Source organism: Rhincodon typus, chromosome 36 (assembly GCF_021869965.1).
Source record: "Rhincodon typus isolate 14 chromosome 36, sRhiTyp1.1, whole genome shotgun sequence".
Taxonomy (NCBI): domain Eukaryota; kingdom Metazoa; phylum Chordata; class Chondrichthyes; order Orectolobiformes; family Rhincodontidae; genus Rhincodon; species Rhincodon typus.
In genome coordinates this window covers 3,641,044-3,659,423 of record NC_063367.1, presented here as the reverse complement: position 1 = coordinate 3,659,423, position 18,380 = coordinate 3,641,044, and the positions used below count along the sequence as shown (strand labels likewise).

Here is an 18,380-nt window from a genome sequence, read left to right as displayed (position 1 = left end):
CCTATGCAGAATGGACAAAAATTGGTAAATGAGATTTAATGCCAAAAGCACAAGGTAGTACATATTGGTACGATGAATAGGATGGTTATTTGTTACGCAAAAGGTGCAAGTCTAGGTGGAATAGAGGAACAAAGGAGTCCCTCAGTATAAAAACGTGATCACTAAACATTATACCACAGCTAAGCAACCCTCTGAAATAAAAACAAAACAAGCACTCAGCCTTATTTCTGGAGGGATCAAATTGAAAAGTCATGACAAGCCTTTGTTAGACCATATTTAAAGCACATTTTGCGGTTTTGGATTGATAGGCTTGCTCTCTTTGCTTATAAGTCAAAGCCAAAGTGGATGACATAATAGAGGTTGTGTAAATAATGTGAGAACCTGGAACTCCCTCCCTACCGCAGGGTGTGGTTGAGACTAATAGTAAAGGTGCATTTAAGGGGAAGCTGGGTTAGAAGCAGGTAAGTGGCTTGGAATCTTGTGGCAATAACTCACCTCCTGACTCACCAAGGAATCGACAAGGCATAAGTCAGGAGTGCAATGGAGTACTCCCCACTTGCCTGGATTAGTGCAGCTCTAACGACACTCAAGATTGACACCATCCAAGACAAAGCAGCCCATTTGACTGGCTCCACACCCACAAACATTCACTGCCTCCACTACCAATGTTCTGAAGCATCTGCAAGATGCATGACCAAAATTCACCAAGGTCCCTTAGGCAACAACTTCTGAACCCACAACAACTATCTAAAAGGACAACGACAGCAGATACATAGAAATGCCACCACCTGTAACTTCCCTTCTAAGTCATTCACCATCCTGATTTTGGTAATGTAGTGTCATTGGATCAATTCTGGGACTCGGTCTCCAATGGCATTGTGGATCTAAATACAGCAAATGGGCTACTGCTTTTCAAGAAGGCTGCTCAGCACAGGCGTCCTAATGGCAACTTGAACGGACAATAAAAGCTGGCCCAGCCATCGATGCCCACATCATGTGAATGAGTTAAAACAACCCTCCATTTGTGTGTGGGGAATGGAGTTGCTAGGCTTCAGATTGTACTTCTTTAGGATTTGATGGGTGATCATAGTTGACACACTCAATTGAAAAAGCCTTCAATAGGGCTATGTCTAATTTTGTAACATGGAAAAGGCCATTTGGCCCATTATATCTGTGTCAGATATGTCATTATCAGTTTGTGGGAGCATTCTGTTCCCCTAGAATCCAGACAAACTATGAACCTGACTTTGTGTTGCACTGGTCTTACAATGTGGGAAAACTCATGTGAATCATGAACACTGTTTGAGAAAACTATCTGCACATCTTCAAAACTGGAACTGCAATGTAACCAGTTGCAGCTTTATTAACCAGAGCAAGCATAGCTTGCCTGTGAGACCATATCCTACTTATCATAGATTGCATTCTAACTACATCCTTAGTGAATTCAAAACACAGCCTGGCTCTGTAACTGCTTTCAAATTAAATATTGGATTATTAAATGGAGAAATTTGGACACCTATCATGACAATGATATAACTGGTTGCAATGATCCAAAAACAAGATACTGCAGACTCTAGAAATCTGAAATAAAAACAACGGTAGACGTATCAGGTCAATGATCTTTAATCATTGTGGATTATAAACAATCTCAATGCACAAAGCAGCTGAGTGTAACATCAGTATGTGTTGGATCATCTTATCTCATCCCTGATGGCTTCAGGGAAGGATGATGATGCTTAGAGACCCTCAGAGAGGGAATGTTAACCAGTGTTCCTACTCCTAATTGTCACAGAACAACCCTTTCACAGTGTTCATGCATGGAGATTCCACATGTATTTGGGGACAGTCTTGTCTGTGAGATACTGCAATTCAATAACTTGGCATTTGCTCATGCATGGGCAGTGGCTCCTGACTGCAGGTGCTGGGGTCCATGGAAAAGGCTGTAAGCAGGATGGAATGTTGGGGAAGTGGCACAACTTTCAGAGGAAGACAAGAGGGAAAACTGTTGGCAGCTTTCTATCATTGGAAGCATATTGCAAAACAGTGCATCAGGAGGGGTATTTTGAAGCAGTAAATTACAATATTTTATCAGGTACATACAGAGAAGAAGAATTTTGGTTGGGAATTTCCTGGATGGCGCATATGTTGAAATGAGCAGTTTTTGAGTCAGTCTTGCTGATAGAAATGCGTGCCTAACTTTCTGATGGAGCTCATTTTTACCAGAATGTAAGAGGCAGCATCGAATGAGCATAAATGCAATATTCTCAATAGAGGTAGCAGCGAGAGGGTGGCTTTCTGCAGCCATGTTAGCTCACTCTGTGCCACTTTGCTGCCCTAAATCCTCTTTTGTTATGATGTAGAGCAAGGATTTCTTTTCCAAGTGCCTCATCCTTTGGAGTGTGGAATTTTTGGAGTAAGGTTGTGAAGTGTTTCAAATAAATTTCCAGTGCACTGAAACCAACAGCACAGCACCTTAAAATCATCAGCTGTCCCTTGATTCACAGATAATGTCAATTCAGTGTTGTGTTTCTCTATTATGGAGTTTCAAGTGTCTGAACAGGACAATTCCCAATCCACAGCTCTTTGGCCTGTCTGGAGAAATATGTCCTGGAAGTTTGGGAAATCTGGAGTACAGAATTTTCTTCATTTCCTTCTCTGTTGCTGCTTTGCCTCATCATTAAGGCATTTAGAGTCAGCGTGTTGGAGCTTGATGGACAAGTTGTTGCCATCTTGAAGTTCCTCCTGTATCAGTTTCAATGCTGCCATTTTTTAAGGATAGCTTCAGGGTGTCTTTGTAGCATTTTCTTTGACCTCCCCTGGAATGCTGGCCATTTGAGAGTTGACAAAATAGGAAAGATGTTGTTAAATGTGGAAGGGTTCAAAAATGATTCACAAGGATGTTACCGAGACTGGAAGGTTTGAGTTATAAGGAAAGGCTGGATAGGCTGGGACTTTTTTTCCCTGGAGCATTGGACACTGAGGGGTGACCTTATAGAAGTTCATAAAATCATGAGGGGCAATAATATGGTGAATAATCAAGGTCTTTTCCCCAGTGTAGGGGAATCCAAAACTAGGTTAAGATGAGAGGGGGCTGATTTAAAAGGGACCTGAGAGGCAACTTTTTCACACAGAGGGTGATACGTGTATGGAATGAACTGCCAAAGGAAGTTGGAGGCTGGTGCAATTATAACATGTAAAAGGTATCTGGGTGGGTATATGAATAGAGACAACAAGGTTCAGGGCTGGATGAACACAGCAGGCCAAGCAGCATCATAGGAGCAGAGAGGCTGACGTTTCGGGAATAGGAAGGGTTTAGAGGGATATGGGCCAAATGCTGGCAAATGGGACTAGATTAATTTAGGATGTCTGGTCAGCATGGATGAGTTAGATTGAAGGGTCTGTTTCCGTGTGTACAGCTCTAATGACCTAGCCAGGGAGAAACTTATCAGCTATTGGGGCAGCACGATGGCTCAGTAGTTAGCACTGCTGCCTCACAGCGCCAGGGACCCGGGTTCGATTCCACCCTCAGGTAACTGTCTGTGTGGAGTTTGCACGTTCTCCCCGTGTCTGCGTGGGTTTCCTCCGGGTGTTCCGGTTTCCTCCCAAAGATGTGCAGGTTAGGTGGAGTGGCCATGTTAAATTGCCTTTAGTGTTCAGGGATGTGTCGATTAGGTGTGTTATAGGGGGATGGGTCTGGGTGGGATGTTCTGAGGGTCAATGTGGACTTGCTGGGCCAAAGGGCCTGTTTCCACACTGTAGGTATTCTATGACTCTATCCGATGCAGTGTCTAGTCCAACACAACTGATTTTGCAGGATTTTTTTCTGAATGCTTGTAGAGCTGATTTTGAGAAGGACATTGGCCTTTGTTCAACTTGCTGGAATTTGTCTAATGCTCTAATATGTCGCTGATACACAGTCTAGGTCTCACTGCAGTACAGCAATTTAAATTCAATTAAGTCTGGTGCAGACCTGAGTAAGAAAAGTCCTAAAAGAATTGGAAACAACATCTCATCAAATTTCACTTGTACTGACTTTGGGACGTGCTGTGCCTGAGTTTTTAGGCACAAATCAAAAACAGTGCATTACTAGTGTAAATACAGGACACTTGCATGAGTAAATGAGTGGCAGAGTTTTCATGGATGTTTCTTGGAAACACTCATGATTGAGGAAATCCTTGTGCTATGTATTGAATTTCATAATAAAACCAACACAACTCACTCATTTGCAAATTTGACCCCAATAAAAAGCCATAAATTTGCTTTTTCCTAGTTCCAAAACACAGTTCCAGGAATTTACAAGCCACCGTTGGAAAAGGATCTTGTCTGTGTAGAGCAGTGCATGGGTGAGGAAGCAGAGACCTATCTGGAGGGAAGGGAAGTAATCTGTCTTTTTAGTGCTAGTTCTGTTCAAACACTCAACTGCTGGTAAACTACTCCAATGTGACCTCTGGCAGCTTGCCAATTTCATCTGTGTAAATGCTGAGGAGAGGTCAGGTTTCAGGAAACGCTGATGCTTTTCATTCCTAATGAAAAGTGAATTTGTTGTACAGATTGCTTGCTCACATTCCATTCCGATTAGGAACACATTACCTCAATGTGGATTGGGTTACAGAGTAGGTGTGTGTGTATGTTTGCTTTTAATGCTCAGTCACTCAAACACACTCACACACAACATTGATATAAGCATTCACAGAGAGCAGAGGGTTGAAAAAGAAATTACTTGAAGTCATACAGCGCGGAAACAGACCCTTCGGCCCAACTTGTCCATGCCGACCAAGTTCCCCAAACTAAACCAATCCCACTTGCCAGCATTTGGCCCATATCCCTCTAAACCTTACTTATTCATGTATCTGTCCAAGTGTCTTCTAAATGTTGTTACATGGCAGAAAGTGAGAGTTGGTATTCCACAGGTTTGGAGTGGTGGGACCATTATTCTTCGCCATTTCTATGAATAATATGGACCCTAGAATCAGAAATCCAAGTTTAAAATTTGCCAGGCTGGGGAATATAGGAACATAACTATGACAAAATGCAAGACACCATTTCAGAATTGGGAAAATGGCTGATGCATCTAAACACAGTGAACTGAGAGATTTTGGTAGGAGAAATAAAAAGGCCTCGTATTCCTTAGAAAGTAATTGGGATAGAGATCAAGGGAGTCTAGGACTATTGATATGCAAAATATGAAAAGATCAATGGGATATTAACAAAGCCATAAAAACAGCAATCAGAGCACTGAGCTTCATTTCAAACGGGGTAAAATTGAAAAGCAGGTAAGTTATTTAAACTTGCATAAAAGCTTGTTTAAACCACACTTCCCATTCTGTGCATTTCTGCTGTCATGTTGTGAAAAACTATTTAGAAGTAGTAATGACAGTGCAAAAATAACTTGGGACATTGTGATGGTAGTCATTTGTATTGTCTGATGTTAATATGTAGTGGTGTAGTGGTAATGTCACTGGTCTAGCAATTCAGAGCTCCAGGCTAACGTTCTGGAGACATGGACTGAAATCTGACCGACTATGGTGGATGGTGAAATTTGAAACAAAAAGTGAAATCAAAAGCTAGACTAATGGTGACAACTGTTGATTGTTATAAAAACCTATCTGGCTCAGTATTATGCTTTTTAAGGGAAGGAAATAGGTCATCCTTACCTTGTGAAGTTCCCAAGAATGGCTCCGTGGCTCAGTGGTTAGTACTGCTGCCTTACAGTGCCGGGGACCTTGGATGACTGTTTGTATGGAGTTTGTACATTCTCCTTGTTTTTGCATGGATTTCCTCCCACAGTCCAAAATATGCACTTTAGGTGGATTGGCCATGCTAAATTGCCCATACTGTTCAGGAATATCTAGGCTAGGTCGATTGGCTATGGGAAATGCAGAGTTACAGGGATAGGTGGAAGGGGTGTGGGTCTGGATGGGATGTTGTTCGGAGGGTCGGTATGGAGTCAGTGGGCCGAATGGTCTGCTTCCACACTGTAGAGATTCTGAGATTGTCTGGTCTAGGTATGACTCCAGGGCCACAGCAGTGTGGTTGACTCTTAACTGCCCTCTGAAATGGTCTAGAAGCTAATTAGTTTGTAGCTAGGGATGGGCAACAAATGTCAGCCTTGCCAGAGATTGACTAGAATGTCAGGGCGGCACGGTGGCTCAGTGGTTAGCACTGCTGCCTCACAGCGCCAGGGACCCGGGTTCAATTCCACCCTCGGGTGACTATCTGAGTGGAGTTTGCACATTCTCCCTGTGTCTGCGTGGGTTTCCTCCGGGTATCTGGTTTCCTCCCACTGTCCAAAGATGTGCAGGTTAGGTGGATTGGCTAAGCTAAATTGCCTGTAGTGTTCAGGGGTCTGTAGATTAGGTGGGTAAAAGGAGGATGGGTCTGGGTGGGATGCACCAAGGCTCGGTGTGGACTTGTTGGGCCAAAGGGCCTGTTTCCACGCTGTAGGGGTTCTATTGTTATGGGTGGTTGACTTTTAAAATAGAAAAACACACTGATTTAAGATGGCCACAGTGGTCACTTGACCATAGGACTTAGGACCAGATGCAGGCCATTCGGCCAATTGAGTCCACTTTGCCATTCAGTGAGATTGTGGTTAAGCTGATCATCTCTGCCTCTGCTTTTCGTATATTATGCACATAACCTTTGATTTCTTTACTTATTAAAAATCTATCTATCATCTTTAAATATACTTAACGATACAGCCTTGACAGTCCACTGTGGTAAAGAATTCCACAGGTTTACTACCTTCGGAGAAAAACATTCTTGTCATCTGTTTTAAATGGGTGACTCCATACTCTGCCTGGGGTCTTAGACTCTCCCACAAGGGGAAACAACCTCTACATATCTGCCCTGCAAGCCCTCAAAGAATCTTATGTGTTGCCATAAGATCTCTCTTTCTTGTAAACTCTAATAAGTACAAATCTAAACACTTCGACCTCTCATAAGAAAATTGTTGCATGCTTGGTATTAACCAAATGAGACTTTCCTGGACAGTTCCACTGCAGTATATCTTTTCTTGGGTAAGGAGACCAAAACTGTTCACATTATTCCAGTGTAATTACTGCCTTGTATAGTTTTAGCAAGATTTCGCTATTTTTATATTCCATTCCCTTTGAAATATAGGCCAACATTCCATTTGTCTTCCCTATTACCCACCGAACATATATATGAGTAACTTGTGTTTCATGCACAAATCCATCTGCACTGCAGCATTCTCAGTCTCTCCCCGTTTAAATAATGGGTGGCTCTTCTATTCTTTCTATCCACCTGCATAACCTCATATTTTCCCCCACTATGCTCCATTTGCCAAGTCATTGTCCGGTGACTTAACCTATCTGTCTGCCTCTGTGTCATCCTCACTATTTGCCAAACCAACTATTTTGTATTATGGAAACTTGGCTGTAGTACATTCACTTCCTCATCTGAGTTATTAATATGTACTGAGAATAATTATAGCCCTGGCATTGATCCCTGTGGGACTCCACTAGATGCAGGTTGCCATCCTGAAAATGCCCTTTTAATCCACTTCTGTGTCTTCTATTTATTAGGCAATCTTTCTATGCTAATGTACCAGCTCCAACGTGATGGGCACTTCTCTAATTAAGTAGATTGATGTGCAGTAGCTTATTGAATGTCTTTTGGAAATCCTAATATCTTGCATATTGATTGGTTCCCCTTTGTCTCTCCTGTTTGTTTCCAACTCAATTTATTCTAATAAATTTATCAGACATGATTTCCCCTTGATGAAGCCATGCTGATTCTGCTTAATTATATGCTGTGCCATGACATCCTTCATTATAAACTCTCAATATTTTCCCAATGACAGATGTTAAGCTAACTGACCTTCTGCCATTTCTTGGCTCCCCATCATTATTTCCCTAGGCTAGTTCTCTAAGCAGCCTACTTCACTGTTTCCTCTCTGTATGTATTTACCCTCAGTGTATTTTCTCCCTTTTTTTTTGGTCATCTTCTGTTGGTTCTAAAACATTCCCAATGCTTTAATTTACCGTCAACTTTTGCCACGTTGTCTGTGCTTTTTCTTTCAATTTGATACTATCATTAATTTCCCTGGTTAGCCGTGGATGGTTTATTCCTTTTATAGAATCCTCCTCTTGCATTGGGCTATATTTTTTGCTTTGAATCATGAGCTATTTTTCCTCAAACTGCCTTTTCTGCTAAACTCCAGTCCACTCCAATCTATAATGCCCTCATTCTCATTGAATTCCCCTTATTTAAGTATAACAATGTTTTTTCCTGACCCAGATGTCTTACTGTCAAATTGAACAGTAGATTCTACCCTATTACAGTCACTATTCCTGGCAGATCTTTTAGATCATAGAATTCCTACAGTGTGGAAACAGGCCTTTTGGCCCAACAAGGCCACACTGACCGTCAGAGCATCCCACCCAGACCCATCCCCCAACACTAAAGGCAATTTAGCATGGCCAATCCACATAACCTGCACCCGGAGGATACCCACACAGACACGGGGAGAATTTGTAAACTTGACACAGACAGTCGCCCGAGGCTGGAATCGAACTCGGGTCCCTGGAGCTGTGAGATAGCAGTGCTAACCACTGAGCCACCGTGCCGCCCTACTCGGATCATTTCTGAAAGCTGCCTCCTTACACATTTCTTGATCCAAAATAACCTAGTCCCTGGTTGGATCCACAACATGCCATTCTAGAAAACTATCCTCATTACATTTGACGAATGTTCCTCATGATCACCTCTGCCAGTTTGATTTTCCCAGTCTACATCATGATTAAATCTTCCAAGATAAATATACCAAGTTGAGCTGACCTCACGAAACCATTAATAAACAAGAATCAGTCTGAACTGAATTGAACATTGTTATAAAAAGGCATTGTAACTTAGATCTGCGTATGCTTGTTTAATTCACAACTTCCTAGAAGTTTCACATACAAAATCAGAAATTGCTGGAAAAGCTCAGCAGGTCTGGCAGCATCTGTGAAGAAAAGTCAGAGTTAACGTTTGGGTCCGGTGACCCTTCCTCGGAACATTGTGATTATAGCTACCCGCTCAGAAGAATTTTGAAACCTTTATTGTAGCCAACCAAAGTGGTTTAAGAAGCCAATTCCTCATCTGTTCATTAAGAGAATACCAGAACTGATGAGGTTTTTAACAATCAAGAAAGATTGAATAGACTGAGATTTTTTTTTCACAAAAGAGAATGAGGGAATACTGAGGACTTTAACATTACAATGGGATTTTTAGTAGGCAAACATAATGATATTTCCATTTCTGTGCTGTTCAATTGTAAGGACCATAAATATTTGATTTATTGAAACCTCTCTTATAAGGAATTCAGGAAAATCCCCTCCACCTGAAGAGTGCTTTGACATGAAACTTACTCTTAGACTTGTCAGGGTTGATATGAATAGGTAGATTTAAAGGGAAACTAGATAAGTACATGAAGGAGAAGGCATTGGACAGGTATATTGATAAAGTAAAATGAAATAAACAGCATGGAAGTGATCTTGCTTGGAGCATAATTACTGTTGCATTGAACGTCCTGTTGTGCATTCTGTGAAGGTAGCGCGCTGATTCTCAATGAGTTGGAACATCTGCAATCTGTGTTGACGTGTTAAGTGAAATGAGGTTAACAGGGGTTGTTGCTGAATAGCAGTGCTGACCACAAAATGTGTGGGCCTGTGGGGAAAGGGCTGTTTAAAGAAAAGTACAGAATAAACCTGTGTCGATCATTGTTCCACTTGGAATGGTATTGCTGGGGACTGGGGAGGAATAATTCTCCTTCAAAGGTGTGCATTCGGTACTCCATCATTTACCACAGACTTATTACACCATGCAGTGTTAAGCATGTCTTGCCCTGTTGCAGGGCTTTGGGCATGCACTTGTAAATCAGTTGTAACAGTGAAGTCACTGTGGGGTTAACTCTGCCTCACTCTAATTGATGTCGCTATATTTTCTAATGAACAGAAATCAATATATCCATGTTATGAAGCATGGTATAATCATCCCTGAACAGTCCCCAGCCTCCAAAAGTCATTACTCCTATTAGTCAATGAACTCAGTACCTGGCATGTGCTGTAACTTGTTTTTTTTGTCCGCCTCTGAAGTCCTGTGCCCTTTGATGGTGTGTTAAGGGAACTGGTCACGCAGTCCGCTCTTTTTAGTCTGCTCTTTCAACAGCATGATGCTTATGGTTGGTGTGGGAGTCTTCTGATGCCATGTACTCCTAAAGAGAAATGGATGGGTGTAACTTGCAGAGTACCCAATATTTTGATGAAATTATCTCTTTTAAAATACAATAGGACCTGAAAAAGGTTTAAAAAAAAAATCAGTGACTGGCCGTTCATTACTCATTCAGACCATCAAACTCATGCCCGCGCTTTGAAAGAGGAATCCAATTAGTCTCACACTCATGCCGTTTTCTCCATGGTCCTGGAATAGTTTTCTTCTGAGTACTCAAAAGAATCCCTTTTGAATGTTACTAATCAAATTGCATCAAGCCCCCTACAAGTAGTGCAGTCCTGGCCACCATAACTTGTAATTTTCAAAAAAAGAACTCCTGGTTTCCCATCTGGCTTCTTGCACCACCATTGACATCTGGTTGCCAGTGACAAGTTTCTCCCTACCTATCCAATCAAGCTCCCTAATCGTTTTAAGCACCAGCTTTCAATCTTTCCTTGATTTTCTTTCTTTGAATTGTTCTTCAGCCCGTGATCTTGGTTTAAAATCACTGTCACTAAAAATGAACCAGGAGGTTTTGCCACAACGTGTTCTGATTTTTCTCTGTATTCCCAACAGCGATGGATGCAATGATGATTTTTGTTGTTAATTAGCAACTTATTAAAGTTCAATTGATGCTCTACTGTGTGCTGCAGGGAGGAAGGAAGTGTGAGATCCCTTGAGAGATACGCTAGCTGTCTGCTGAGGTGGATCCTGTGTCTGACAGCCCTGATATTCTTAGCTTACTTTATTTCAATCCAATCCAGATCAACAGCCAATTTAATGATGTAATTGGCCATAAATGGTACCAATTAGTTGAAGTCTATTCTGAAGAAGTGCAGAAGTTGAACCGAAAATTCCCAGACCCAAAGAAGTAGCTTGAAATCCTAGCTATGACTGACCATCTGTACAGGTCATAGGACTATTTCCTCCAGCTTTGGTGGTAAAGAACACAAAGGGTATCTCACGATTCCTCTTGGTTATCTGCTCTGAGTCACGTTGAGTAATTTTAGAAACAGGGAGTAAAGAACTTGTATTTAACTCAATCTCACTAACATTGTCTCTTGCCACAGTCGCAACAAAAGATAACAACAGCAGCTTGTGTTTATATAGCTCATTTAGGAAAATGTTAAGGCAGATTTTGACTCTGAACAGAGGGTGAAGTTGCAAGGGCGAGTGACCAGTTTTAAGCAGGGCCATAAAAAGCGGAAAATTGGGAGGATGTTTCGGAAACAGAGTAAGAGCTCCCCAAAGAAACAGTGACCATAACATGGCAGAATTTAGCATTCAACTTGAGAGTGAGAAACTTGGGTCAGAAACAACTGTGTCAAGGTTAAGTAAGGGTAACTACATAAGGATGAGGACAGAGTTGTCCAAGGAGGACTGGAGAAGGAGATAACCAGAAAAGACAGGTCATGAATAATGGCAGACATTTAAAACAAAACATTGCAGGGTGGAAGAAGGATCCTAGAAAGGCCGATAAACCGACCATGGTTAACCAAGGAAGTTAAGGACAGTGCCAAATTGAAAGAAAGATTGTACAATGTAGCAAAGATTAGTGGTAAATCAGAGGATTGGGAAAGATTTCAAAGCTAACAAAAGATGGCAAACAATAATTAAGAGTGAGAAAATAAAACTGAGCACAAACTAGGAACTAATATAAAAACAGATGGTAAGACCTTCTTTAAATATATAAAAAGGAAAAGAGAGGACAAAGTGAACATTGGCCCCTTAGAGAACAAGGCTGATGAAATAATTGGGAGCCAGGAAATGTCATAGGATTTGAAAAAGTTTCTTTATATCAGTCTCCACAGAAAAGGACACTAATATATTCCAAAGATGCTAAATATTTAAGAGACCTGGGGAGGGAGGAAATAAATATGTTAATTGTCACTAGAGAAAATTAATGGGACTAAAAAACAAGTCCCTTGAACTGATGGGATGTGACCTACGATATTAAAAGAAGTTACAGAGATAGTGGATGCACTGGTAGTAATCTCCGAAAAACTTGGTAATATACCAAACATTGGTCAACTTAATAAGATAGTGTTGGGGGTAGTCTATTAGCATGGATAGAGGATTGACCAACTAATAGAAGACACAGAGTTGGGATAAAGGGGACATTTTCAGAATGGCTATCTGTAATTAGTGGAGTGCCACAGGGATCTATGCTGAAGCCACAATTATTTACAACATATATAATGACTGGGATGAAGGAAGTGAATATATTATGGCTAATTTTGCAAATGACACAAAAATTGGTGGAAGCGTAAGTAGTGAGGATGACATAAGGAATCTTCAGAGGGATATAGACAGGTTGAGATGAGCAAAAATTTAGTGGGATATAATGTGGGAAAATGTGCGATTCTGAACTTTGGCAGAAAGAATAGAAGATTTTAATATTATTTAAATGGAAGAAGACTGCTGAATCCTTGTACATGAATTGCAAAAAACTAGCATCCATATTCAGCATATCATAGGGAAGGCAAATGGAATGTTGGCCTTCATAATTAAAGGGAATGGAGTATAAAAATAGGAAAGTCTTGCTAAAACTATACAAGGCACTCATCATACTGCATGTAGAATACTCTGAACAGTTTTGGTGTCCAAGGAAGGTTCACTAAGTTGATTTTGATTCTGGGTGTAGAGGGCTCTTCGAATTAGCAGTAGCTATATTGGTTGAAATTGAACTCTATGGAGTTTAGAAGAATGTGAATTGACTTTATTGAAGCACAAGATTCTTAGGGTGCTTGATAGGGTAGATATGGCAAGGTTGTTTCCCTTGTGGGAGAGTCTACGGAGAGGAGGCATAATCTCAGTGTAAGCATTGCCCAGTTAAACCAGAATTCAGTATTTTTTGGTGAATCTGTGGAATTGTTTATCAGAGAACTGTCAAGACTGGGTCATTAAGTATATCCAAGGCTGAGAGAGATTTTTTAAAAATCAGTAAGAGAACTGAGGGTTATGGGGAAAAGGCAGGATAGTGGAGTTGAGGATGATCAGATCAGCCATGATTTCATTAAATGCCAAAGCAGAATCAGTGCTTCTATGTTTTATGGTATTATTAAGTGCAGACCTTGGGCCTAAACTTGTGAAGGAATTTAGGGTGAAGCTAGTGGCATTAGCAAATATCAGGGACCAGAGTCATTTTTTTAGTGTGGGAATGGTAGGGTGTTTATTGTGAGGGCTGGAAGTGGGTTAGAGAAAGCAAAGTTTTTAAAGGTTTTTTTCAGGGCTGGAGGATGCTACAGGGTTAGGAAAAGACTTGCATCTGACCCTAGGGATTATGAAGCTCCCTTGCCAATCAGTTGTCTGGTTCTGAAGGTTCTCAGGGAGCAATTCAATTGCACATACACTCCCACTATTCCACATGGTGGAGGAGGGTCCCAGGGTATAGTCAGGCTTTTTCAATATGTTATCTGTGTGCTGTGCCGGAAATTAAATCTACCAAACCAAGGAAGGAAAACCGTGGTATTGATGTAAATTTGATCTGGGTCTGACGTTTCCCTAAGACCTAGAAGCATCCAGTTCAAAGAGAGCGTGAGGTGAGAGCATGTTTTTTTTTTGGGAGGAAAGCAGAGAGAGCTCAGGAATGATACTGGTTGGGGCAGGTGAGCATGAACTAGGCTTTTAGATCTTGTATTTCTGTTCAGGGTGTTTGAGATTAAAAGGTGTCCTGTGAGAGAGGTCAGTCTGGAGTGCTGAGTTTACTACTACAACAGTTACAAGGTATGGTCTGCCCCCTGAAGGCCTGTTAAAATATTCCAGCTGCTAGCTGAGACATTGGCATTTCCTGTTGGCTCCCTTCAAGTCTGCAGTGTATTTTACAAGATGTTCTTGTTCTGACTTGGCTTGGTGATTGTAATTATAAAGTAAATCTCCTGGTTAAGTATACTGCAAATTCAATACCCACTGATAAGGATCAAACCCTTAGCTCCTGCCTGGACTCTCATCTCATTCGGCCAGGAATTAGTGTCAGAGCTGTCAGAAAAACCCTGCAAGATCCAAAAAACTTCCTTTACTCATGTTGAACTTAATGTTAAGGACTTTACAGTGAGTGAAGAACCTGTCACCTGATACTGGGTTTCGCAAGGTGTCTACATAGTGCCTAGCAGCCCTCGCGGTGAGAACATCTTAGTGGCGGGTTAGAGGCAGGAGTGGTGCACAATCTCTGGACACTTGCCCAAGCAGAGGTGAGGGATTTGGACCGTGGGTTTTCCAGGCCATTCCTACACAATTTTATGTTGGGTCCTTTTTTGAAAAGGAAGAGCTGTAAGTCTGTGTGGAACAAACAAAGAAGTGAGACTGAGGGCTTTTTCAAAGAAATTGTCTGGGCAACTGTCCCTAGTAGTCTTGTTCTGTATGCTTTTATAAACTCTGCAAAGCAACCTATTGGGTTATATTTCTGGAATTCTGGCACTGCAGGTACGTAATGTATTTGATTAGCTTATCTGTATCCTGTTCTGCAGGAGTTGGGCAAGTTGATCGCTGTGCAAAGATATTTTGCACCATGCTTGATTAAGTTGGGCAACTGCCACGTTACAAGTAGTTGCTCGGAATAAATTGGATATGACTGTGTCTTTTTGAGGGTTGGCACCATTTATGTTGTTTTTAATATCATGCCAACTGATCCTGTAAGGTTCAGTTACAATAGGGCTCGAATTCTATGTATTTTTCATTTTGAAACAGAAACTTGGCGTGGTCTCTTTTGAGGATATAAAGAGCTTGACAAAGGGAATGCATGGAACAGTGGCTTCGTTGTACTTGGGTCAGTGTGATGCTTTGTTTGTTTATGCAGACTGGCAGCAAGTCCAACCTTTCTGTCAGATGTTGCCAATCATTGCTTGGTTCACAGGGGTCATTTTTGTCTTTACGTTTGGATTTGATAAATGGAATCAATGACCTAAATATCCATATTCTGCTGGCTGTGACAAGTTGCAGCAGTCTAGGCCTCCAATTCATCCTGTTATGAGCACTGCCTATTCTTAAAGTCAGCGCACCAAGACCAGGACCATCATTGACTGCTGGTAAACAAGGCCATGGAATGTCCCTCAACAGCAGTAGAATGGGACAACAATAAATCCTGAGTGACAGGGATAGTAGAAGAAGCAAGTTGATCGCGCTTTACCTGCACAACATAACACTTCTAAGGAATAAAGCATCCTAAGTCACATACTCTTCTAATTGGACTGAAATTGCAAGCCTTGTTAAAATGGGGGTTGATGCTGCAGATTTTCTCGGACTTGTGCTAACCTGTTACCTGCATTGAGAGCTTGAATATTTAATAAAGGTTAATCTTCAACATGTCACATTCCTCTCTGAGAAGCTCTGAGCAGAGGGACAGGTTTACTAGAGGTCTCTAGTTCTATTGGTAATAACGCAATTGAATAAAAACTGTTTTTTTACCTCAGTCTATCTCTTGAATAATTAAATGTGACGCAGCAACTGCACTGAAATTGTTCAACTCATTGGTTGAGCATAGTAGAATGCAAAGTCAAATGTCTACAAATGCTAGCCTCCTGCAGGGCAGATCCTATTAGTAAATCTTTAATTCTGTGAAGACCTGGCTTACTTAAGAACATGGTGCAGCAGACAGCTTTATGGATAATTTTTTAAAATTAAACCAAAACGTATATGATGCTTAGAGTTACCAAATATTTCATTTTGAACGGGAAAAGACACCAGTCTACAAATAAGAAACAAAATGAATAGATGACTAGACAGGCCAATCCCATACTTTATAAAATTCACAAATAACATTTAAATGATTCCAAATTTAATGAACTTGGGCTGGCAACATATGAACAGTGGTCTTTAAAATGCAGAATGCAATAGACCTTTCATTTTTATTCTGTAAGTTAAGAATACCTGTGTTTTTATATTGTTCATGTTCATAATGTTCATAAATTATTTTATGCTTTTTTATTTCAATGACAGCCTATAACTATTATGAATTCATATTACCTTTTTCATTTGTATTGTCATCGTAATTCAACACCTGTGACCATGATGATTTTTCAATAAACCAATGGTCTAAACCGACTAACTGTTTTTCTCTCTTTCTCCACCCTCTTACCAGGTGTCCTGGTGGTGAATGTGACCTGGCGAAACAAAACTTATGTTGGAACACTTCTGGACTGTACAAGACATGACTGGGCACCCCCAAGGTAAGCAAAGGGATAAAACTGTGGGGTTAATGGAAATCTATGGTGAGAGGTATTGGAATAGAACATAGAAAATAGAACAGTACAGCACAGTGCAGTCCCTTCGGCCCGTGATGTTGTGCTGACCTATTATCCTACTAAGATCAATCTACTCTGTATACCCTACATTTTATTATCTTCCATGTGCCTATCCAAGAGTCGCTTAAAAGTCTCTAAAGTATCTGACTCCACTACCACTGCTGGCAGCGCATTCCACATGCCCACCACTCTCTGTGTGAAGAACCTACCTCTGACATCTCCCCTATACCTTCCTCCAATCACCTTAAAATTATGTCCCCTCGTAATAGTCATTTCCGCCCTGGGAAAAAGTCTCTGACTATCCACTGTATCTATGCCTATCATCTTGTAAACCACTATCAAATCAACTCTCATCCTTCTTCGCTTCAATGAAAAAAGCCCTCGCTCTCTCACCCTTTCCTCATAAGACCTGCCCTCCAGTCCAGGCAGCATCCTGATAAATCTCTTCTCCACCCTCTCTAAAGCTTCCACGTCTTTCCAAAATGAGGTGACCAGAACTGAACACAATATTCCAAGTGTGGTCTAACCAGAGTTTTATAGAATTGCAGCATAACCTCATGGCTCTTAAACTCAATTCCCCTGCCAATGAAAGCCAACACACCATACGCCTTCTTTACAACCCTATCAACTTGGGTAGCAACTTTGAGGGACATGGACGTGGACCCCAAGATCCCTCTGTTCCTCCATGCTGCCGAGAATCCTGCCATTAACCCTGTATTCTGCATTCAAATTCAACCTTCCAAAATGAATCACTTCACACTTTTCTGGGTTGAATTCCATCTGCCACTTCTTTGCCCAGCTCTGAACCCTGTCAATGTCCTCCACGCTGTCCACAACTCCACCAACCTTTGTGTCATCGGCAAACTTACTAACCCACCCTTCCACTTCCTCATCCAAGTCATTTATAAAATCACAAAGAGCAGAGGTCCCAGAACAGATCCCTGCGGAACACCACTGGTCACCGAGCTCCAGGCTGATCCATCTACTACCACCCTCTATCTTCTATTGGACAGCCAGTTTTGTATCCAGACAGCCAAATTTCCCTGAATCCCATGCCTCCTTACTTTCTGAATGAGCCTACCACGTGGAACCTTATCAAATGCCTTGCTAAAATCCATATACAGCACATCCACCGCCCTACCTTCATCAATGTGTTTTGTCACAACCTCAAAAAATTCATTAAGGCTTGTGAGGCATGACCTGCCCCTCACAAAGCCATGCTGACTATTTCCAACCAAACTGTGCTTTTTCAAATAATCATAAATACTATCTCTCAGAATGCTCTCCAATAATTTGCCCACCACAGAAGTAAGACTGACTGGTCTGTAATTCCCAGGATTATCCCTATTCCCTTTCTTGAACAAGGCAATGACATTTGCCACCCTCCAATCTTCTGGTACTACTCCAGTGGACAGTGAGGACGCAAAGATCATTGCCAAAGGAGCAGCAATCTCTTCCCTCGCTTCCCGTAGTAACCATGGGTATAGCCCGTCTGGCCCAGGGGACTTATCTATCCTCATGTTTTTCAAAGTTTCTAGCACATCCTCCTTCCTAACATCAACCTGTTTGAGCATATCTACCTGTTTCATGCTGTCCTCACAAACGTCAAGGTCCCTCTCACTGGTGAATACTGAAGCAAAGTATTCATTAAGGACCTCCCCTACCTCCTCCTACTCCACACACAAGTTCCCTCCACTATCCCTGATTGGCCCTACCCTCACTCTGGCCATCCTGTTGTTCCTCACAGAAGTATAGAAAGCCTTGGGGTTTTCCTTGATCCTACCTGCCAAGGTTTTCTCATACCCTCTTCTAGCTCTCCTAAGTCCATTCTTCAGTTCCTTCCTGGCTACCTTGTAGACCTCTACAGCCCTGTCCGATCCATGCTTCCTAAACCTTAAGTAAGCTTCCTGCTTCTTGACTAGTATA

General features: G+C 41.5%; 1 protein-coding gene across 2 annotated transcripts in view; it reads left to right on the top strand.

Annotated features, from left to right (window-relative positions):
* znf609b (zinc finger protein 609b) overlaps nucleotides 1–18,380 on the top strand; it is a 98,782-nt gene that overhangs the window by 37,719 nt on the left and 42,683 nt on the right. For both annotated transcript variants that reach the window (XM_020534299.2, XM_020534300.2), the window contains exon 2: nucleotides 16,292–16,379. In XM_020534299.2, the coding sequence (XP_020389888.1) occupies nucleotides 16,292–16,379 (88 nt within the window). The remainder of the gene's footprint in view (nucleotides 1–16,291; nucleotides 16,380–18,380) is intronic.